The 23,356-nt window shown below is 40.6% G+C and overlaps 1 protein-coding gene across 2 annotated transcripts in view; it reads left to right on the forward strand.

Annotated features, from left to right (window-relative positions):
- Positions 1 to 23,356, forward strand: part of MAP3K5 (mitogen-activated protein kinase kinase kinase 5) — a 102,058-nt gene continuing 78,702 nt past the window's right edge. For both annotated transcript variants that reach the window (XM_057407663.1, XM_057407671.1), the window contains exon 1: positions 1 to 426. In XM_057407663.1, the coding sequence (XP_057263646.1) occupies positions 69 to 426 (358 nt within the window). In that variant the 5' untranslated portion in view covers positions 1 to 68. The remainder of the gene's footprint in view (positions 427 to 23,356) is intronic.

Here is a 23,356-nt window from a genome sequence, read left to right on the forward strand (position 1 = left end):
TCCGCCTAACCCTGGCCACCGCCACAGACCTTGGGACGCGCCGCGGCGGCGGCGTCTCCTGCGCCGGGATGAGTGACAGCAGCGAGGGGGTCATCAGCTTGCCGGTGCCCAGCCCCACCAGCGAGGAACCGCTGGGCCGGCGGGCGCAGGGAGCCGACGCTGGCGCCCGCAGCCTCTTGCCCGACTGGACTGAGGATGGCACCGCCGGGTCGGGCATCTCGACGCGGGCCAAGGGTGTCGGTCGGCGGACTGCCGTCACCTACGTGATCAACGAGGCGAGCCAGGGGCCGCTGCTGGCGGCAGAGAGCGGCGCCTTACAGAGCCTGCGAGAGGCATGCGAGGCTGTGGGCGCCACGCTGGAGACCCTGCACTTCGGCAAGCTCGACTTCGGCGAGACGGCCGTGCTGGACCGCTTCTACAACGCAGGTGAGAGCGACCTGCCGGGGTTGATCGCTGCCGTGAGAGTTGGGGCCCCAGCCACCCGGAGTTCACCGCGGGGCGGCGGGAGCAGGCGCGGTGCTTTCCCCGCTGAGGGGTCAGCGGCGGCCGCCCAGTCCTCCGGGGGCCGAGACCCGAGGTGCCCCTGCCACCGTCCCGCCTCGGTGACACCCTCCGGCGGCCACGGCGGTTCCGTGAACAGGTAAAAGTGAGTCAGAGCCTGGTTTTGTCCCCTCCGCTGATATGTTTTGGAGGAGAAGCGCTCCGTCAGCAAGCGCGCTGTGAATCAGCACTTGTCAGCGCTTGATTTTTACCCGTGGGTTAAACATGACCTAGCTTTCTTTCTCCCAGTCTCCCAGCAGAGCGCAGGGTTGCGAGTTTTTACCACAACACGCTGAGCTTTGCCTGAAACAGGCAGGAGCTGCGAGGCCCCGGGAGCTTTGAAATGCAGATCTGGCACCAGCTGTAGCTCGACAGTTTCTTGGTTCTGACAGTGTCTGGGGCGCTCCGTGTGTTTGTACTTGGAAGTTTATGCCTCTGGTACTGGTTGCATAAAACGTTTATGATGGATTGGCTTGAACGAAGAGCTACACTCACCAATCCGGTTAGTTCACAGAAATCGCCCCCCTACTGCATCCTCTCACCCCGGTTTGCAAGCTTCTCTGCTGTAGAACTGTCATAGCTCCATCTGAAGGTGTGGTGTGACCCAAGGTTCTGTGTTATGTTTTGCTTGACCCCATTTTTAAAAATTGTAACAAAAAACTTCCCTGTCTTTTTTTATGTTATCGGCAGATACATGGTATGAACATGGAACATAAAAAAAAAAGCCTTCTTACTAGATTTGGAAAGACTTCTTACAGCTAAAGTCATAGTACTGAATTAGTGTCTTTTTGCCTTAAATCAAAAGCAGGAAGTTGACCTGACCTATAATTCTAAGGTTATTGTGTGGTGTGGGTTTTGTGTATGTGAAACAGATGCAAGAAAAAGCATCTAAAAAGTTTTGACTGATCTTGTAGTTTCCTCCTCTCCTGGGGAGAAGGGAAGAGAAAGAAAACAAACAAATAAAAAAACCTCAACGCTGGTGATATTGTAGCCAGTTTCCACAGAAGACTGTTGGGCAGGGACATGCATATGGGTGTCATCTCCCTGAAACTCTTCAAGGTTTGCTTTGTGGAATGCAGCTTTCAGTTCAGTGAGGCGGGTGATTCTGAAGCATGCAGTCACAACCTATTTCTTGTGCCTGTAGCAGAGCTGTGTCATTTGAGGTAGTATTCTTGGAAGTCAGAGGAGCCGTCTTCACAGGTGGAAGGCCACAGAGCTTCTGTATGGATCCTATACTCTCCACAAGTGGAGAACTACTTCAGATTTCAGGCACCCTGACACCTTTTCATTCCAGGGCGGGTGAAACCTGAGAGTCTGTTGGTTCTGTTGTGGAAGCTGTTGCGTAGTGAGGCCACAGAGTTGAATTATCCGTGATGTTTTTGTGCCTCTTAGGTCGGTTAATTTTTAGACTCTGAGCTGTGCTATAGGCGGAGTCTCGGCAGTTCATGGAGGCTTTTCTTGTAATGGGAGATTTGACTTGAAGTGGGCCCCTTTTCATTCTGGCAGTAGGTGTCTGGCATATAGTGCTACATAACTGCACACTTATGTAATATCATTTGCTTATTTCAATGGCTTTTGAGCAAACTGTGTAAACGTGAAAACATTACTTTTTCTTTCAGTAGTGTTTAGCTGTGGGAATGTAATCCAAATGTTGCAAAACAGGAAAAATACTTTGCTATTCTGCTTTAGTAGCAAAGCCCATAAACATGTCAAGAACTAAGAGGGTTCATCATATTCAGCCTCTGGACTTAAACGGAGCAGGACGTAGAAGTTTGTGTCTGCTCCACTTTGTACTGTTTGATCTGAGGAGTCATAAACCAGCTGCAGTCCTGAAACTGCATTGTGCTGCTGGCTCTAATGCTGAATGTAGGTCTAGAAACTGTGAGGTTTTCATACTTGTTTCTTTATTCCTGTTGCATTTTATTTAATCCTGTTGCATTTAAAGAGTAGAAGCTGTGTAAGCTGAAGAATGAAGATGGAAGAAAACCAGAAAGGTCATGGAGGGTGAAACTGATTCATTATTTTCTGGGTTTTTTGCACAGATTCATTATTTTTACTTTTTAACTGCTTTAACAAGGGGTAGGGCAGTACATTTGTAGGTGACCTGGACTCCTTTCCTATTACCTTTCTTGCTCTCTCTCTTGCTGTTTTGCTTTCAGTGATCAAAGAGGATATTAGTAATATTTTTTAAAAAATGTCTGCACACTACATTATTTATTAAAAAGTAGTGTGGAAAAATAGTACAAGCATGACTGAATGTCAAAAAAGAAGTCAGTAAAAGTAATTTCAAATTAGGTGATAGTTAATTTGTCATATTCAAGATACTAAGTCTTACTAGACTTATTGTAAAGACCAACTAAGTTACAAGAGTCAGGAATGATGTGATTTCATGAAGGTTCAGAAAATAAAGTTTATAACTGAATGAATTAAACCTCAACTCTCATAATGCATATAAATCAACTATGATTTGGTGTGGGGGGGAAGAGTTACAGTATAACATGTCAGTCATCAAGCCTTCCCATTTTAATACCTTGTTTCTGCTTTGTGTAAGTACTGTGAACTCTTGCTGACCTCTGATGTAGGTTCACTTCATGCCTTTCACCGCTTCAAAGAGAGCTTCAAGGAGCATTAAATAAAATCTAATCTCAGGTGTAAATACTCATCACCTGCTCTAAATGTAGATTAGCCTACTAATAATCTGCCAGCTTCAGTCAACCGATGGTCCTTAAATGTGGAGACATAATTAGCAGTGCATATGACTAGTGGGTAGGTCTTGGCTATGTATAACTGGACTATTTAAGCATCAAATATTATGAATGAGCCTATTCTAGTATTTTTGCTTGCATGGTTTGAATTCTGCTTGATTTCAGAGAAAAAAAAATTGCTTCTTGAGAAGCAAGTGTCAAATCAACCCTAGAAACCATTGAAAAAGTGTTTAAACATCTATTTTTGTCAGACATTTATCACCTTTTCCTCCACTTAAAAAGGTAATAAAGTGAAGAGGGGAAAATCTAGCCCAACTCATTGCAAAACTCAATGTATGTGGGTTTGATCCACTGTCTCAAGGGCTTTTTTTTGCTTCACAAAGAGGATACTTAGAGTTATGGTGGTGTTGTTAGCTTGTTTTTGCCCCAGTTGTATTAAGTTGCTGTAGGTCTCTCTTAAATTAGGCTTAATTTCTCAACAATTCAGGGATATTTAAAGAGTCAGGCAATTAAAGACATGCCAACAACTAGCAGGGAAGCCTTTCTACAGTGTAGTAGATAGTCATGGTTACTAACCATTCATATTGTAATTAAATGATATTTTCTCTACATTATAATGAACAGATCTGCCTGTCTTGTTGATTTGACTTTTTTCCTTTTTTTTTTTTTTTTAAATTGCTCATTTCCTTTTGAAAACTGAGCCATAAATGAGTGCTGAGTACTTAGAGTTTCTTTTGCTTGGGTAAGCATTTTTAATTTTCTTTCCCATCTTTTTTAGGCAGTTCGAATTAGGATGTGCAGATCTTTTACACATTTTGTATTACACAAATGCATCAAGGACTAGCTGAACAGAGTGTATTTAATAAATAAAAAAGGAAAAATTACCATAAAAAGAAAGAAAAGCAGGAATCAATAATTGGCGTCAACTCTTCATGGGAGGGAGGTGCTCTATGTCAAGGTAATTTCTTCACACAAGCTTTTTAGGATTAATCAGTTTTTTGTCAATTTAATAAATGCCTTATTTATCTTGTAATCTGGCATTTTACTTTTAAATTGTATTGATTTTAAAGGGCAGGGTAAATTAGGGGTGAGTGTTCAGTTGACTAGCAAGACAGGTGGTGTGCAAGTGTTAAAACCAGGCTAACTAATAAAGAGGGTATTGGAATGATCTGCAGAGTACAGTACTGTAAAGGTGAAAGCTGTGCTTTTTTCTTCTTGAAGAAGTTGCTGATCTCATGCTTGGGGGAGATACACCTTAAGTAGTAAGAGAGAAACTTCATTGGAAATTTGCCTTATTCTGAAGTAACTTAAATCCTTTCTTGGAGAAACTTGCGTTGTCTCATAGTTCATGGATAGAAGACTCCTTAGTTTATTCTCTTCAGGTGTGTGTTCCTCCTGCTTGTCTGCCTTACAGGATTAAGCTGCAGAATATTTTCATCTTGCAAAGATGTAAAATTAAATTTTTGGAAGAATGGCAATTTTGTCAGAAGCACAAAGTCAAGCCTTCTGACTTTTGTGAACGATCTCAGAAGGACTGACTGATGGAAGATGAGAGAGGTTACACAGTGACTGAGGAGGATCTGGGTTTTCTCATCTGCACAGTCACTTGTGTTAGGATGGTTTTCAAGCTAAGCATATTAAGTCATACAAATATCTCCTTGTAACTTTAATGTTGTCTTATATTGGGGAATTTAATTGTCTTCAGCTTCTTATGCTCAAGTTTCATAAATTAGCGACCCATAGAGTATTTTATACTAACGCTGTTGTGTGGGGCCAGTGAGATAATTCCCCAGAACAGCAATGATTGACTAAAATGGAGTTCATCAAATGAGAGATAGTAAAATAGGTTTAGTTTGTTTGTTTCTGGAATTCAGCATCATTGCTTTTAGAATTCATGCAGGCATGGGCTGGAAATTGGCAGTGTCAGCTTACTGGGCTTAGAAACATACTGTAGAATGTGCTTGAGGAGAGTCTTGGCATATAAAGGGACAAAATCTTTGGAAAAAACAGTACAGTCACTTGTGTGAAAGTGAACTTAGCTTGGAAGTGAACTTAGCTCCACACCTAAATTGTTTTTGCAGACTTAAAAGAACGTTTGTGAATGGTGCATTTATATACATTTACAGGCATACAGAAATGCAGTAAAGCAGTACCAGGGCTCAAATGCATTCTTGCAGTTTCTTCCTTTTGTGTTAAATTTATACGCTAAATTCTATGATGCTAAATTGTTTTTTGAAGTGATATATGCCTTTATGTAAGTTACCTGGAAGTTCTGTGACTCTGACATGCTAATGCAGGTTCTCCTCTTAAACCCAAAAGAGGTGATGTTCTTTCAAAACTAATGTTCTTGATTCTAGCAATTATGGTAAAAAAAAAAGGGGGGGGGGAAGGAAAAAAAAAAAGAAAAGCAGCATGCTTCCTACCGTATTAACTGTTTTTAGGAGTAAAATGTCACTTCCAGAGACAGAGAGTAACTGCAAGCTTTATTCTACTCCATGTTGTATCTCAGAATGATTAGGTGTGCTTCACCTCTTTTTCTCTGTACTTCCAGATTATAATTTTTTTCATTTCACTCACAGTTTTGTCAGACACTTGAAATGCTGCATATGCTTTCTGTGATTATGCAGTGCTTGCATCCATCAGTTATTTTACGTTTTTGGTGCTCCCAACCCCCACTTCTCCAGGTGCTGCTGAATCACCACTACTGTTTTTATAGCATTGTGACTAGAGAATCCCTGTTCCAAATGATAATTCTCCCTAAGACAGCAGAAATTATCCTGATGCGTTATTCTTGTCCAATTTCAGAGTCAAAGGCATCTACTAAAAAAAATATTTATATCAGTTATATCGGTATAACTCGAGTTGCATTTCAGCAGCACTTGTTGCAAATGATGAGTCGGAGCAAGACCATGTAGTTTAGTAATACAGATGGTGTGCAGAATAGAGTTGATGATGAGAGCCATACTCTCAAGATATCATACATGTCAGGGAAGTGAAGTACGTAAGTACCAAGTCTTTGTGTCTGAACGTGTTACATATTGTAACATTTAAATGGGGTGGGCTATAAACCTCCTTTTGACTCTGGATATTCATCGGGGACTCTAATAAAAGGCATCATTAGAAACCTAAAACACATACTTGGCACATCTTCAACATAAAATAATATTTCATTCTGAAACACCTGAGTGTTTCTTCTTCAGGTCTCTCCCTGAGATGAAAGGCTCGCACAGCATCTAGCTGTGCCCTCAGCACAGATGCATGATACTAGTGTGAATTTCCAGCCATTTCTGTAATGTAAATAATAAATGATCTTGCAGTACTAGTTTACTAAATATCCCAGTGATATTGGTGAGACACCTGGATAGACAGTCCACATCCAGGCTTTCATTGGATTGTTGGAAATTGCAGGCTTTTGAAATACTACCTCCTCTGCTAAGAGCATCAGGGTGTGTCTTCGTTTAAGCCCAGCTAGTAACTCAGGACCATGCAGCAGCTGGCTCACTTCCCCCCACCCACTTTCCCCCCATCCAGAGGGATGGGGAGGAGCATTGAAAGAGTGTAACTAACTCTCACCCGTTGAGATAAGAACAGACCAGTAACTAAGGTATAACAAACCCACTACTGTTACCAGCAATAATAATAATGGTAAGGGAAATTACAAGAGAAGAGAATACAGTTGCTCACCATTTGCCGACCGATACCCAGCTCAACTTGAGCAGTGATCTGGGCCTTTTGGGTAACTCCCCCCAGTTTATATATTGGGCATGACGTGCTGTGGTATGGAATACCTCTTTGGTTAGTTTGGGCCAGGTGTCCTGTCTCTGCTTCCTCCTGACTTCCCCTCCTCCTTGGCAGACTATAAGACTCACAAAGTCCTTGGTCAGAGTAAACATTACTTAGCGACAACTAAAACCATCCGTTACCAGCATTGTTCCCAGGCTGAAAGTCAAAACCACAGCACTGCACCGGCTACTAAGAAGGAGAAAAATGGCTGCTACTGCTGAACCCAGGACAGGGTGTTAGAACTAGTTTTCAAATACTGTGGGAGAAAGGCAGGTTATGAAATTATTAGGGTATCTTAAAATACCGTAAAGATGTAAAACTCATCATGAGGCTACTGTTTGAGTAGACATCATGAAAGTATATTCCTCAGTGGAGTAAAGGCTGAATGGAGCTAGATAAGTGCCTTTTGAGAGTGATGCAGAAGAAAGCCTGTGACTGATGTTTTTTTTTTTTTTCTGCAGTTTGTATTTCTGTAGCTCCGAACAGGATGTGTCATACAGAAATGACTCCTGAATTTGCCGCAACTATGATAAGAATTTGACTTCTCTTTTCAGTTGCTTTCTAAAGCAAAGAAACAAAATACAAAAGGTTGTAAATGTGGTATGTGACAACAAAATGAAACAAACTGTGTTAAAGCCTAGAGGATCAAGGGAAAAATAGAAAAAGCATAGTGGTGCATAATTGAGCACCATTATCCACAGTAAATTTTCATGTCTGTTATGATTTTATGTAAAATCAAGTTAAGCTACTGAAATCTTCAGTTTTATGGCAGTTCATTTTCTTTTGTCTCTCAGTAGAGAAAGCCTGAGTTTTAAGGGTATTCTGTAGTGCTGATCATTTAAAGCTTGTTCCTTTTTTCCCCCAGCCCTTTGGAACAGTCACAATTTAGAATTGCTGTATTTGCATGCATAGTTAACCTGCAAATTGTATTTGTATGTTATACCCAGAGAAAATAATTAAGAATAAGTTCAGTGGTGCAAAAATTTTAGGGATTTTGCACATTTGTGGATAATAAAATGGAAGTTATTGCTGGGATTCCCATCTCTCATTGCAGGTTCCCTGCTCTAGATTGTGCCGGAACATCCACTGTCCATACTGGTCTCCTATCACTTATTTTGTATGGCTTCTCAGGGAGTTCATATTCAGTGATACGGATACACGCAGAGAAGTACAGCATTTGTTAGAATGAGAAAGACATATGAAGCAGTCAGGGAAGTCATCTTGTACAGCATGGTGTTTTTGTGATAGATGACAGCAGAATCTGTTTTGACAATTGGGGAATATTCTGATAATCACTGATGGGTGGATTTCTGTAAGAAGCTTGTAATTGTTTGTATTCCAAGAGAAAATGAACCTCAGGCTGAGCTTGACATGCAGGCACAGGCTGCTTCTTTTTAGTGTATGTTACTTTTTTTCTTTTTCCCTCCGAGACCAAATTTATGCCTTGACTGGAGCAGATATAATCCTTCAGTTATGAAGAACTGCTGATCGGCTAATAACAACGGCATGCCAGGATTACATTCTCTTCAAAATTGTGTCCACCTTTACTCACAACCTTTTGGATGCATTCAGATGCAACATGGAGCTTAAAGATTTCCTACAGACTGACTCAATTGAAGTCAGTGGGAATCAGCACTCTTTCAAATTCCGCAAGAAATGTATATTTTGATTTAGGAACCTTGTAAAAATCTGGCCCTGTATTTCTCCCGTACTGTAATAAAGTGTGTTGCTGTGGGACTTGCTGATGGCATCAGTGGGTGTCTCTTGCAGAGAGTGTGCTCTGGGTGAGTAAGCAACTGGTGCTTTCATTGATGAGGACAGCTTTTCAGTGATGTCTTCATAGAATAGTTATCCGCAGCTCTTGCAGGGAGTTTTGTCTGATCTTCCCTTTGCACAATACCTGCCCGATACAGGTGTAATGCTGCTTTCAGTGCAATCTTCCTGGTTTCTAGGGACTATAGACTGAAACCTGCAGTCCCATGAAGTGTGGAGATGCAGATTAAATAATTACAAGAGTTGAAAGTTCTCCAACACCTTCCCATTTACTTAAATGCTGCAAACAGAATTGTGTTCTGTGACATGCAAGAGTGCCAATTGTCAGTTGTTTCACCAAAGCACAGAAGGTCCTGGGTGCGAACAAGGAAGAGACACTAAGGTAGCAAGAGGAAAGGAACAGTTGTACCGCTGCAGGATTTCATTTGTGATTCTGAAGTGGGGCTGCTCGTGCTTGGGATAAAGTTATCCAGTTATGCTGACATGATAGCAAAGTGCTTCGTATAACTCCATCATAGAGGCACGCCCATAAGATTAAAGCTCCTACTTCCACTGCTCCACCTTCAATATGGTTTTTACAGGTACACACACTTTTAAAAGTGTGATAGGAGTGCTTTTTCTCTCTAGAAAAATATCTCTGAGGGGAAGCATGAGAGATGTGTGCCATAATTTTGAGTTTCGTTGGTTTATTACAGCCTTTCAATGCAGTATCTAAGATAAGGTTTCTCAGCTTTCCTCCAGGAATATTTGTGGGTGATCAATATGAAAATGGGTGGACTTTAATCTGAAAGCATGTGTGCTGACAACTGGTTCTGCTTCCATGTGGTGGCAATAACGTGGTGTGATGGTGAAAGCTGGGTTTTTGGCTGTGTGCTGCATCCTGTCACTTGCTCCTTGCAGCTCATGCCATCAGTGGAAGTGACATGTGGCATCTGTGGGGAAGAAACTGTTTGCCTCCTGAACGTAACCTCATCTTCCAAATCACAGTTGGAAATGAGAAATTTTTGCCAGGTGGTTGGTGTGAAGAACTGGGAATTCTTCCAGATCTCCTTGAGAGTGCAATTTGGTCAGTTCCGAACACTGCCATCATTCCTGGGTCCAGTGCTATCGCAAAAGGCTCAGTGACACTGTCCCAGTCACTTTCACTAGAAAAAAACAGTTGTTACCTGTGTAAATAATCTGAAGGCCTGTTTATTTATGTTCTGTTTTTTCTCTGAAGTTGCTTTCAACTTTTGTTTTCTGCAGAGCTGAACTCCTCTGGTACTTCATATAGTCATACCTCATTATGTCCGCCTTGCGATACTTGGAGTCCTTTAACATGTATTCTCCTCCAAGGGTTTTCAGTGACCTTGCAAATCATGCAAACTTCTGTGTAGAAACTATTTGCTTTGCTTATGATGATGAAGCTTATTTCAGAAGGTAAACATCCCTGATAAATACCTTCAATATTTGTATGTTATTCACATTTCAAGACTGTGAAGCCTATGTGACTCTACTTTCCACAACTGTTTTTTATGAGTGTATGTTAATTTGGAGAGGAACAGAACTTCTGAAAGATTTGTTTGTTTTGAGACTGTGACTCAAAACCTTGGTGGCTCTAGTTTCATTTTATTTCTGCTGGAGTTTTTTATTTCTTTTATGTCTTTTGCCATTGTCATTGAATTTGGGGATTTTAATGATTTATTAACCAGGAGTAACAACTCCAGTTTTAGTGAATGTCGCACGTATGAAGCATAGGAGAAACTGCAGAGCAAACCAGGAAGAAAGTGGCACTTCCAAAATACTCTGTACAGTTATAACATTGTTATACAAATTACTCTTTTTTTAAAGGATGACTGTGTAGGGGAGGAAGGAGCATATTCCCCAGTGCTGCAGCTCTCAAGGGAGGAGGGGAAAAAAGTCATTACTCTTGCTGGAGCAGGCTGATGCAGCCAGTGCTGTTGTCTTTGAGGAAATGCTGGGATCTTGCAGCGCTGCCTGCTTCTGGGCTGTTCTTGAAGGTCTGTGACTAATGGAGTCCCTCAGGGGTCAGTGCTGGGACCAGTGCTGTTTAATATTTTCATCAACGACCTGGATGAGGGCACTGAGTGTACCCTCAGCAAGTTTGCTGATGATACTAAACTGGGAGGAGTGGCTGACACACCAGAGGGCTGTGTTGCCATTCAGCGAGACCTGGACAGGCTGGAGAGTTGGGCGGAGAGGAACTTGATGAAATTCAACAAGGGCAAGTGTAGAGTCTTGCATCTGGGGAAGAACAAGCCCATGTACCAGTACAGGTTGGGGGCTGAGCTGCTGGACAGTAGTGAAGGGGAAAGGGACCTGGGGGTCCTGGTGGATAGGAGGATGACCATGAGCCAGCAATGTGCCCTTGTGGCCAAGAAGGCCAATGGCATCCTAGGGTGCATTAGAAAGAGTGTGGTTAGTAGGTCAAGAGAGGTTCTCCTCCCCCTCTACTCAGCCTCGGTGAGGCTGCATCTGGATTATTGTGTCCAGTTCTGGGCCCCCCAGTTCAAGAAGGACAGGGAATTGCTTGAAAGAGTCCAGCGCAGAGCCACAAAGATGATTAAGGGAGTGGAACATCTCCCTTATGAGGAGAGGCTGAGGGAGCTGGGTCTCTTTAGCTTGGAGAAGAGGAGACTGAGGGGTGACCTCATCAATGTTTACAAATATGTAAAGGGTGAGTGTCAGGATGATGGAGCTAGTTTTTTTTCAGTGATGTCCAGTGATAGGACAAGGGGCAATGGGTGTGAACTGGAGCATAGGAGGTTCCATGTGAACATCAGGAAAAATTTCTTTACTATGAGAGTGACAGAGCACTGGAACAGGTTGCCCAGGGGGGTTGTGGAGTCTCCTACATTGGAGATATTCAAGGCCCGCCTGGACAAGTTCCTGTGTGATGTACTCTAGGTTACCCTGCTCTTGCAGGGCGGGTTGCACTAGATGATGTTTTGAGGTCCCTTCCAACCCTTGGGATTCTGTGATTACATTCTTTGCTACCCCTAGATTAGAGTGAGGAGAGGACTGTGGGTGGGTTGGTTGGTTGTTTTCCTCTTCTACTTGCTCTGCAGACCAAGGGTAGCACATGGGTGCTGCCCTGACTTTCTACAGCCATAGAAGGCTATCTCTGGTGGTGAAGTCTGAGCTTGACATGGCATTGCAGAGTCCAGATCTAGAGCTGTAGGGAAAGTACTTCCTCAGCCTCTCAGCATGAGGGAGCAAGCCCTCTGGCCTGGGCTAGAGCTGGCGATGGGTAATGCACACTGTGTTCTGCACAAGCCTTTTCCTAGGCTGGACTCTATATGTGAAGCATTGTCCAAAGTTGAAACTGCATGATGGAGCCCAACCCAGCTGTGCTAGCAGCTTTTTGTTGGAGCAGCCTCAGGTATGTGGCAGAACTCTCTGGTTGCAGATGAGTTTTCAAGTGTCTCTGCCACTGAAAGCGCTTGTATTGAAGCTTTACTTGAATGCACTTATTTCTTTGAGGCTTAATAGGAGCAAAAGTTTGTGGAGGTCAGTTAAGTGCGAAGTGGTTTTAAGTTGGTTTAAATACCTCAAGACACAGGCATATTTAACAGTTTTGAGGAAAATGGAGAAAGTGCTAAAAGTATGTATTCTAAAAGTGTTCCACAAAAGAAGCAAGAAAATAAGGATTCTTCCCAGTAATTCTCTTACCAGAACCCATGATTTCCCTTTTCCAGCTGATGCAAGAATGCCATTAAAAATGCTAGGAAAATGGACTAATCTAAAGTGAGAACTTCAGGCAGACCCAGCCAGATGGGTGTTTAACTGGAAAACTTCCAGTCCCTTTTGTGGCTTAACAGCTTGCATTTTGGTTTGTTTGCTGTGTCCCAAAAGTGTCTCTGCTTTGAATGGTTGTGTTGACAACCTGATATTTTGTCTCTCTCTTCTCTGTTCAAGTACTTTAATAGTAGCTCCAGTGGAAAAATTTCCTGGTAGGCAGACTTGCCAAGCCTTAGTGGATTTCAGTGTATGCTGTGGCTGGCTGCAAACTGGCAGGTGCCCGTCTTCAGTAGAAGAAACATGACAAATTATTTATTCCTTGTACATTATGATTTGGTACTATTGATTTAGAGCTACTGCTGTAGTAATTTCTAGCTATACTTTTGCAGTAGAACTGTCTTAGACTTCCAATGCTAAAAGGCCTAGTTCACATGGCATATTTTGAAATGATCTTTAATGCTGATAAATAAATACAAGTAAGGTGACGGTTACTGCAATGTGTATATCAATATCAGAAAAGAGAATTATCCTCCTGCTGAGAGTATACTGCTGCCTCTCTCTAGCTGCAGTGCTAAACAGGGTGAGAACTAAATTCCATTTTTATATGCACTTGCTCTCTCAGTAAGTAGGACTGCTAGAAGAGTTGAGTATATTGCATCCTTTTGAGGTGCAGTCCCATGGTGGCTTAAGTGGGTGAAAAACTGGACTAAAACACTTCTCCCTGGTGCTGCTTTCAGTGTTGAGAGCTAAGTGATGAGGTAGGTCAGGTAGCTGATCTGATGGCTCACTCACCCCTGTATAGCTTTCTACTGAGTAAGTTCTCTGAGCTGAGTGTTGCATTCCAGAGGACAGACCAAAAGGACTGCAGCAGCCTGAGTTGAGATTGCCTAAAGGTGTGGTTTCACGTTATTCTTGATCCTGCCTCAGTGTGTGTTGCATCATATCCTTTCATCTTCCGGTAAGGTTGGCTAAGGAGCGTGTTTCACGTTTGCTGTGCCAGCTGTTTGTGCTCTCAGCCTGATGTTTTTCAGAAACTTTCAGTTTATGAGAAGGTTTGAAAACACTGCATATGTTTTGCCCTGTATTGGAACAAAAAACTTCAGGGCACCTGATCAGCTGAAAGTTCAAAGATTCTGCCACTTGAACTGATATTTGTGACCATGTCTGCTAGCAAATAAGAGCAGTCATCTTAGTTGCCTGTGCTGTTAAATTGTTAACACTTCTGGCATGCTTTTGGCCTGGGCCAACTAGTACAGGGTCAGTAGCATTCCCACTGGCCAGTCTGAACACAGCAACTTCAAGATGGGACGTAAGCCATTCCAGGCCACTTAGCCCTCATGCAGAAGTGGGGTCAGGAGCACATTTAAAGAATCAGGATTGCTTTACTGGTTTCCTAGTTTAGATGTAACAAGTGTGCTGCTTTGAAGAGACTTGAAGCTTGTGTTGCCAGCTGAGGGTGTGCAGAGTTGCAGTGCCGTATCTATTCAGGAAAATGGGTTAAAGATAATGCACACTTCCAGCAGCTGTCTTAGCTTCCAAATTCAGTCTTTCTTGGAGCCCTTAAAATGAATGAGGGGTAGTATATAGCTATTGCAAGTCTTAGGCTTCAATAGTCATCAAATAAATAATCTGCTAATATGTGCTGTCTGTTGGAATCTTTCAAAAAAACCACCTTATAGAATTATGTTGAAAGTACAGCATTTGTGTGTCTTTTCCTGCATGGATCATCATTTTCTTTTGTATCTGCGTGTAACATGCTAAAAGTTGTGACGACACATGATGTCAAAGTTTGATTTTTCCCATTTCAGTCCAAGTAAGGCATAACTGAGAGAGTACCTCTCAGTTCCTGTTTTGATAAAAGATACAATAATTTTCAGTGATTAATTTCAGTATAATATAACTGCTCTGCATTACTGCAATTATACTAAAAAGCCGACAGTGTGGAAAATTAAGAAGATTGACTGGGAAGGAAACAAATGAAGGTTCAAAAGTTTAATTTGTACTTATGCTATTGCAAATTATTTGTGCAGTGCTGTCAGAATTGGTTCGTAAGTTTCATGATTTAATGTGCTGGCCTTTGTATCGAGGTATTTTTGGACAAGTCTTAGTATTCCCCAGAGTGAAAGAGTGGTTACTTTTCTCAAAATGAATGTGTGAGTAGGTGGTAGCTATTGTCACTTTTTTTTTTCAGTGTCTCAAATGCTTCTTAATCCTAAATAATTCTTTCTTCTTTGTAGAAGTTGAAGAGGCTGAAGCATGAGAATCCAAGTGTTAATACTGTACAAATGTAAACTGAGATGCATTTCTTACCAGCTGTGATGGCTATTTAGTTTGTGTAAGGCTGAATATCTATTTCGCTGGCAATTATTCAAAGATTTGCATCTGTGTAGCTTTCCTATTCACATCAGTAGGAAAAAAGAATTCTATTCTTGGCATAAATGACTGTTATCCTTTCATCACTTCAGTTTGATTGGAGCTTGAAGCCTGTGTTGAATCTTACAGTTAGATCTTGCATACTAACTTAGTCAGTTGGTACCAGGCCACTGGACTATTAATTGAGTTCCAGAAATTATTTGGAATGAAAACATTTTTACCTGTACATAGGATACAGAAGGAATGGAAATGTAAAATAAATCACCTGTTAAATATGCAGATTGTCATTCCTACCATTTTGGCTCTACTCACCTATGCCAGTCATCAAACTTTCTCTTGGAACACTGATTTCACCAGTTGGAGTTGATGAGTTCATAAGCTTCTCCTAGTATTATTTCCTTGGTTCAGTTGTGAGCCAACTAATACGAGTTTTTGCTGTCTGCTGTGATTCAAGAAATCTAGGTGATGGATTACTTTGTAATCTGTTTTCTCAAGAAGAATATTTTACTGTGCTCCTAATCTTTTGGTCCTTGTTCTTACTCAAAAATAGGACGCTATGCAAGACACTTAAATGTATGACCCCATTTGTAGCCATGGCGCTAGTGCTTTTTCAAAAACTGCTACTGGAACTAGAATTTTTTATTTTCTAAACGTGGAATTTGGAGCTGTACTAGCTTGGTGAATGTCCATTTATAGATACTTCAGAATCAAATTCAACACTTACAGTGCTCCAGGTCTTTTATTTTGAAGTTGTGTCTACCAGCTATGATGCTGGCCATTCCCATTTGTGGGTTTGCTTGTCGATTTCATCTACAGATACTAAAGCATTTTATTGAGGGAACAGATAGCAAACTCGTAAGGATAGTGAAACCAGAAGGATAGAGAGTAAAGTGACTTACATGAGGCTAGGTAGGAGACGGTAGCTAGAACTCAGGAGAGGACTCAGATTTCCTGAGTTTGTGCTTCGATGTGCTGCTGCTGTGGTCACTGGTGATTAAGGTATGAATCATTTCTGATAAGCAGAGAAAAACATCTACAATCTTTAACATCACATCAGAAGTTTCAAAAACTCTTACCCAGTGGTTGGTTTTTAGATTCTACTCCAGTAATTCTAAATCAGTCCTGTAGCAAAGTAAAAACTGGCTTTTGGTACTGAAATCATATGCAAAGATGGTTTGCCTTCGGAAGTAAAGTTTGAGTATTCATATATTCATATAGGGAGTGCCAAGCAGCAGTAAGTCAAGGGTATTCTTTCTGCTGTAAAACTGAACTGAGAATGAAATCATAGGTATCACAGGCCACCTGGAGTTACATTGACAAAGCCAGATGCAGACCTGCTTATCAGACCTGTTGAATCTCCTTTTGCTGCAATTAGCAGACATCATGTCAAGCGTTTAGAATTTAACTTGAATGAGTCATATCCGTTTTCTGTTGTGGGATGCAATAGTGCAGTTACTTGTGAGGATGGCAAGGCGGTGCTGCCTTGGTGGCAGATGGTGTGGGGTGTGAGCATTAGTAATTTTAGGTATACAGTATTTCTGTGTTGGTTTGCGGATTAATAGTTGTTTCTCATGAAATTTGAGTGTGAAAATACAGGCACTTAATATTTCAGTAACTTCTTTTGTGCACAGTTATTTTGGTAGAGTAAGTAGTGTGAGGTTTTGTCCTTCATAATCAGAATAACACATGTATCTCCTCCTCTACTCTTTATTGATACTCTCTCTTACCCTGACAGGCTTGGAACATGAGGGGTCTGTGGATCTGTGCTTCAGTTGGCTAAATCATATCTCAAATTGTGAAGTTAATTTCAGACTTTATGTAAAAGGGAGATGAACTTAAGCTGAATAAAGCAGCCTGGATGAATCCCTGTCTGTCTGAACTTAAAGATGTTCTGGTTCTAATAAAGCTGTCATGCCACCAGTTCCAAACATCCAGTGATTGTGCACTGTATTCCTAAATTAAGAAGCTGGATCAGAATCACAATTTTCAGGAAAAAAATAGTATACTGCAGCTTCGAGTAACTCTTCTAAGTTAATTTAAACTTTGTAAGTGTAACATTCTCGAAATTTCAGGTTTTCCAGTTTTTTTTCTAGAGGAGGGCTACATTTTATTTTATTGAAAACTCTTGTAATTATTGTCATTAGGAACCAGTGAGAGATGAGGTTTACAAAAGGACAGCCAGCCCAGACTGTCTTGTAGTTAGCAATAGTACTTGCTTTGTAATCAAACTTGTATATCTGCAATTGTATATAAGGCTGCAACTTTGCTTCTTTCTGCTGGAGATAAACTTGTTGTTAGCTTCTAATAAGACCTTTTAAATTTTTTAAAGGATTCAAGGCTGTTGTGTCACTTGGCAAGATTACTGAAGTCCTCACTGTGGAGCACTTTGCAAAGTGGGACACTGATTCTGGCTCTATCTTTTATGAGTTGTTGTGATAGAAGTAACTAATAGTGCCATGTGCCACATTAGCCATGTATGTCCGGTTCTGATGGAAGATCGCTTGGGTTTAATTTCTGTATTCTCCAATCTATAGTCTCACATCTTTAAGCCTGGGATCTTATTTTTTGTGAAGTAGGTACTTTTATGAAGTGTTATGCAGCCCAGGGGATTTCAGATTAAGTTTAATCGGGTCTGAGGAGTTTACTCTGCACGTTCCCTGGGACTGAAGTAAATTGATTTGTGTGGCTGAGTGCTGCAGCTGGTATACAGGATTCAGAGTTTTCCCTGCTAAATTGCAAGGAGGGCTGCATGCAAAACTTCCGCTTATGACCTATGGATCGGTAAGGTCCTACCAAACCCTGGGAGAATTGTTCCTACCTGCTTTCATATCATGTTTGACTTGGGAAGCCTTAGGACTAGTGTTAAGTGGAAAAAGCAACTTAACTGTAATTCTATATTTTGCTTTTGCTGTTGAAAGAAAGGGGTGATTTCTCCTTTTTCTTTTTTTTTTTTTTCTATTAAAAGGGAAAACTGGAAATGGATAAAGTATATGAGCAATGGGAGAGGAGACTGATATATCTTTCTGGTTTTAAGGGTTTCTTTGAAATGGGACATCAAAAGGCTTTGTAAGGTGCAGATGAGTAGGAAAAAAATAGACATTATCTTTTGAATTTAAACAGTGCATATTTAGGACACTGTGTGTGTACAATAAATCAAAATAAAGTCATGTGCTAGAGATAGGGAATTTACTGTAGTGCCTGTGAGGAAAGAACATGCTTTACTACCTGAAAACCTGTGAGCAATGAAGGAATTGTTAAACTAGTGTTTATATGGTTTATTTTGAGAGATATTGGTAAGTGTGGTCACTAGACCAATTTTAAAAGCAAATGAATGGACAGACAAATAAAAGGACTACATTCTGCTGTGCATGCTTATTTTCTAATCTGTTAGGATGCATAACAAATGTCAGAGCTGTATGAATAAATCTGTGAAAATCCCATGGGAGTAAATAAGTAAGTAAAAATATCAGGAACTACTAAGAAAGAAGCAGAGGAAAACTAGGAAAGTCACTTGGAGTATAAATCTGTGATGTGTCATAGCTTTCTAATTGCATGCATCTCTACTTATTTCAAACATTGAATTTGCAACTTGGTAGAGGATACAGACAAGGGGGGGAAAAAAAAGTATTATCAGAATAATTCATAGAGTTGTTTCTGTGCAGATGGAGACTGAATAGATACAGTCTCTTCAGAAAGAAAACAAAAGGAAAAGTGACAATTTAAAATCAGGAATGGGAAGGAAAGAATGATTAAGAAACAATTACTCATTTTTAATTTCTGCATTTAGCTCTTATCTGCAAGCAACTTCAGAAGAAGCTAAAGGAAGCACTTTTCCATACAAGGACATATTTAAATAGTCTTCAAAAGGACTAGAATTCATGAGGGATGGGTTTGCTGAGAGCTATTATGCGTGGTGGACACATAAAATGACTTGGAAACTCTTTAGGTTGTTGAATTTCCATAAGCTTTAAGGATTACAAGGTAGCTCTGCAGTTGCTCGGTTTCTTTTCTGTTCCATAATAACTGCTGTTGGCAGTGGTAGAGATGATACTGGAATAGATGGACTTCTTGATCTGACTTAATGCCCTGGTTTATCTTTAAATGTTCAAGAGCAAACTGTAAAAAGTAGGAGTGAGCAATTTAAATTCCTGAGTCCTAGATCAAGCCTTAAATTTAAGCAACACAGCATATTGCCAGCTTAATAGTTATGATCAGGTACTTCAGATGATACTTGTCATCCCAGTTTATTAACAGAATATGAATTGTTATGATTAGTTTGCAGCAGGGCTACTAAGAATGTACTCCTTTCTGGATCAAGTCTACTGAATATATATGTGTGCTTTTTAAGAGATGGTGATGTTTTCTGTCATAAAACATGGCACCTGGGACTCCTAGGCATTTAGTTTTCTCAATGTCTTTCTGTTCCTGGAAAAACATTGGACACAGCAGTGAAAATGCTACAATGTAGAGATTTTAGTGGAGGGGGTTGTGAGAACGAGGTCTGAGAGAAGTATTTTGTACTTTCGGTTGTGTTGAGACTTTGGGGCTAAAATTCTCAAATACTGTATTATTTATTAGAGCTTTTTTCTTTGGACAGAAATGTTTTTCTTGACTGAGGGCATTTAACAAATGTGTTTGCTTGCATCTCTTAAAATACTACTGCTTCCAAATTCCCAGAAGCCTGGGAAGATTCCCATTTTGCACAGGCATTCCAGCTGCTGTTCATCATGTTCTTGAAATACTATGTATTTTTCAGTCTGTGCTCACTGCTTGTGAGTCTTCTATGTTTAAACCATTTTTGGTATAATTGGATTGAGAAATTTTAACTCCCGTGACTTCAGAATAATGTATGAAGTAGTTGTAAATCTTCAGATTAGAATCACTTCTTGAGGTTTTTTTCAAGAGCTTAATGGGCATGTTTGTGGCCTTCTTCAGAAGGGTTTACACTCTCTGCTTCAGTCTGTCTTAGACTTCTAGTTTGGCTTGGTGCAGATCACATTTCTACGAGAACCTGTGTAGAAATAAGCAAGCTTCTTAACACGAAATTGAAAGGAGTAACTAAAAAGAGGAAAAGCATTTGGACAGTGTGAAGACATCTTAAGGAAAATTGCTTCCAAAAATGCATGCTACTTAGGAGAAGAAATTTTAAAGTAACCCACAGAAGGTGGCATTGCCAAGAGGATGAAGGAATGGGATGATGCCCTTTGAAGGGAGAAATTTTGTCCAGAAAAAGAAGCAAGTTAAAAAAAAGGCAAAAAAAACCCCAGAGAACAACAACAACAAAAAAAACCCCCACATCAAATATAGCAAAATAAATTTAAGCCTTAGTAAGACAGTTTCCAAAAGTGTTTGAGCAATACTTGCTGAAGACAGGCTACCAAAAAAAGTATTCTCAAATGCTCCACCAGCAGGGAACAAGGTGGGAATCCTATGCAATCAATATGGAAAAGGAGGACTTGAGAAAGATGCAGCTTTCCTGTTATAAACTTAAGAAAGGGATAAGGCTGAGGACCTGCCTCAGATTTAAATTGACAAGAAAAAGGTTTTAAAATAAGCTGATAAAATGAAGTGTAACAGCTCATAGGAACTATGGGGTGATGACTCAAAAGTTCTCAAGGAGCTCTGACTGAAACAAGCTGAGCTGTTAATTATGGTTTGTGACTTCCGACTTTAGTTGTTGTTGACAGTAGAGGAAATACCAATAGGAAAAATAGACTGAAAATGTAAAGAATACATTGCATAGACACATGGATAAAGTCTGGCAGTAGGGAAGAGTTGTTATGGCTTTTATTGTGGAAGAAAAATCACATTTTTTTGTGAGCCTATACTTAAGGGTGATCCATTCAAGAAAGTGCATTGGGATGTCAGAAAGTTTTTGGCAGGACAACTTACCAAAGGCTCTTTAAGAGACAGAATGACTGGATGTGACATGTTTGCTCCCTTCAGATGAATAGGTTTTTAAAGGAATGGAACAGAAGATCAATTTTGGAGTGAAGCAAGGCTGCCAATAGAGAATGTGCTGGTGAAAGGATTGCTTTATGAGCAATGAACAGTATGATGGCAATGTCTGTGATGGGCAGGCCAGTCAAAACTATAAAAAATAGGCTGTAGAGGACTGCAGGTGGTCTTTTGTTACCAGGCAAATAGGCAGGTAAAGAACAGCTGAAGTTCAGTGATCGTGTATGCAAGGTAACATACACGAGGAAAAGCAGCTCTAATCATTCACCCAGTATAAGCACTAAATTAGTTGTTGATATTCAGCTTTCTAGGTAGTTCAAGAGTTTTCTGAAAATGTCGCTATTGCTGACTGAGAATGGTCAGTCTTTATTTGGCCTATTCTCACAATCTCTGCAACACTGATAGCTGGCCTCTGACAGAGAGGGGATACTGAGCTAAACAGCTTTGATCTGATCCCTCTAGCTGCTGTGATGAAACACAGACTTGGTTTTTGAAACTTAGAGGTGGATCTACTTAGACGTTCTTGTCAAAGTGAACTGCTTGAACAAGCCAAATGTATAAACATGTTATAAATGAAGATAGATTTCATTAGAATAAAAATCAGAATACTTCTTAGGTGGAGAAAACTTCAGGTCACTAGGGCAGAAATAAACAGAAAGGAATAAACTTTTGGTCACTTTTCCTCTTGCCCATCTTGTCCTTTAGATGGATTGTTGTTTCCTGCCTTGGTTTTAATGAACTCTGTGCCTTTTGGAGCTGTAGGAAACTCTCTGCAGTTCCTTTAGATTCTAGGAAACGTTTCCATCACCTCTGAGACCTGGCTGTTTGCTTTTCATAGGACTCTTCTTTCTCCTCTGAGCTCAGCTGTTGGCACACCTGTGGTCCCACAAGTACTTTCTTCTTGAGTAGTCTCAGTAAATTCTACAGAGAATGAATAATCACTCCTTCATCTCATGTCTTAAAGGCACATATATTGAAAACATAAACCAAAATAATCATGCGGATACCATCACATCTCTTATTTGTTTGGGTTTTTTTTGCCTGCTTAAGTCCTTGTCCAGGCCAGAGGAGTGCTTTGGTCTTCCTTGGGGGTGGGGGGGGAAGCAGTCATGTAGATCCTCTGGACAAAATTTTTGAATGTAGAAGTAATGAGTTGCTACAGTTTGCCTTGTTTCCTTGACTCTCCCTGCTGCTGTGTTTGTAGATTGTTTAAAAACACACTGATATTTGGTACAGGTCCTAATACTTACTAGCCCTGTAATATGCTCAAGGCTTCAGCCTCATTAGTTACCTCTTTGAGCACTGAGGTTTTTTTCTGATGAAGAGTTTAGAGTTCAGATGATATTTAGTGTTTGGTGTTCTTGGCACCAGGGAGCCTCTTTCATTGGGATTGATGCAGATGCAGTGAGCCTGAACATATTGAGGTTATTTTTAAATCAATGGTTCTTCGTTTGCTTGTCATCTTTTGTTCTTGCCTAATTCTGAGTTCCTCCCACATGCATCAAGCTGAGAGTGGGTTTCTTTCAATTGTTGGGGGTTGGAATCATGTGATAACACCACAGTCCTTTATCTTGGGCCAAGAGAGAGTGGATTTTTGGAATCTCAAGCTTGTTCTTTTTGTTGTTTTCTTTTTTTTTTAATTTTTATTTCTTTCAGCAGAAATCCTTTCCATATTGTTACAGTTGTCTTCAGATCATTGATATAGTCATTTAAATTTCACCATGTAGTTTGCTGTGTTAGTTCCTATGTGCTTCCCTCTGTCTGGCATCTACGTTTTTCTCTTCTTCTCATTCCTTTTCTAACACCTGTATGAACTTCCTTCGTGTTATCAGTTAGTTGCCAGTTTGTGCTGCTTTATTGCAGTTAAATACCCTCTTTGTTCCCATCAGCCTTGGATTACAACAGCAAGAGGTTCTTTTCCCTTCACAGCCTTGAAGTATAGTGCAATCAACAAGGCCAGGGTTTCGCTTAGAGGCTCTCAGTCTAGAATACTGTTGTAAAAAAAAAACAAGTAATTGTTTGTGTTTATTTTTTTTTTCCTCTCCTCCTTGCCTGGATGGTTCTGCTTGGTGAAGTCTTGCACTTACTTTTATGGGAATGATCTGAGGCAATTAGCCACAAAAGTTGGCAGAAACTGATTCACACAAGTTTTTCTAAGCAGCATCTCAATGTATGGCAGGAGAGAATGCAAGTCTTGCAATGCTCCTCTGTAACAGCACAGCAGATGCCACTGATCAGATAAAAGTTTGGGGTGGTGCTCCAGAACATCGTGACTTGTGGGTTATGAACTTTCTTGTGATTTCTGGTTTAAATTTATACAGTGGCAGCTTGCATTTGCTCCTATGGCACAGTGTTATCCTTCAGCTTAAGTAGCTCTTTCTTACCTTATCTATCAGCAGAAATCAGCAACTATCAATGTTTTAAAAAGAGGAAAGGTTGCTTTTTAAATTATTAGCCAATTTATTTTTATTAAACAGATTCCC

This window comes from Pezoporus wallicus, unplaced genomic scaffold, assembly GCF_028554395.1.
Source record: "Pezoporus wallicus isolate ANWC-B61680 ecotype Strahan unplaced genomic scaffold, APGP_CSIRO_Pwel_v1 contig_3817, whole genome shotgun sequence".
NCBI lineage: Eukaryota > Metazoa > Chordata > Aves > Psittaciformes > Psittacidae > Pezoporus > Pezoporus wallicus.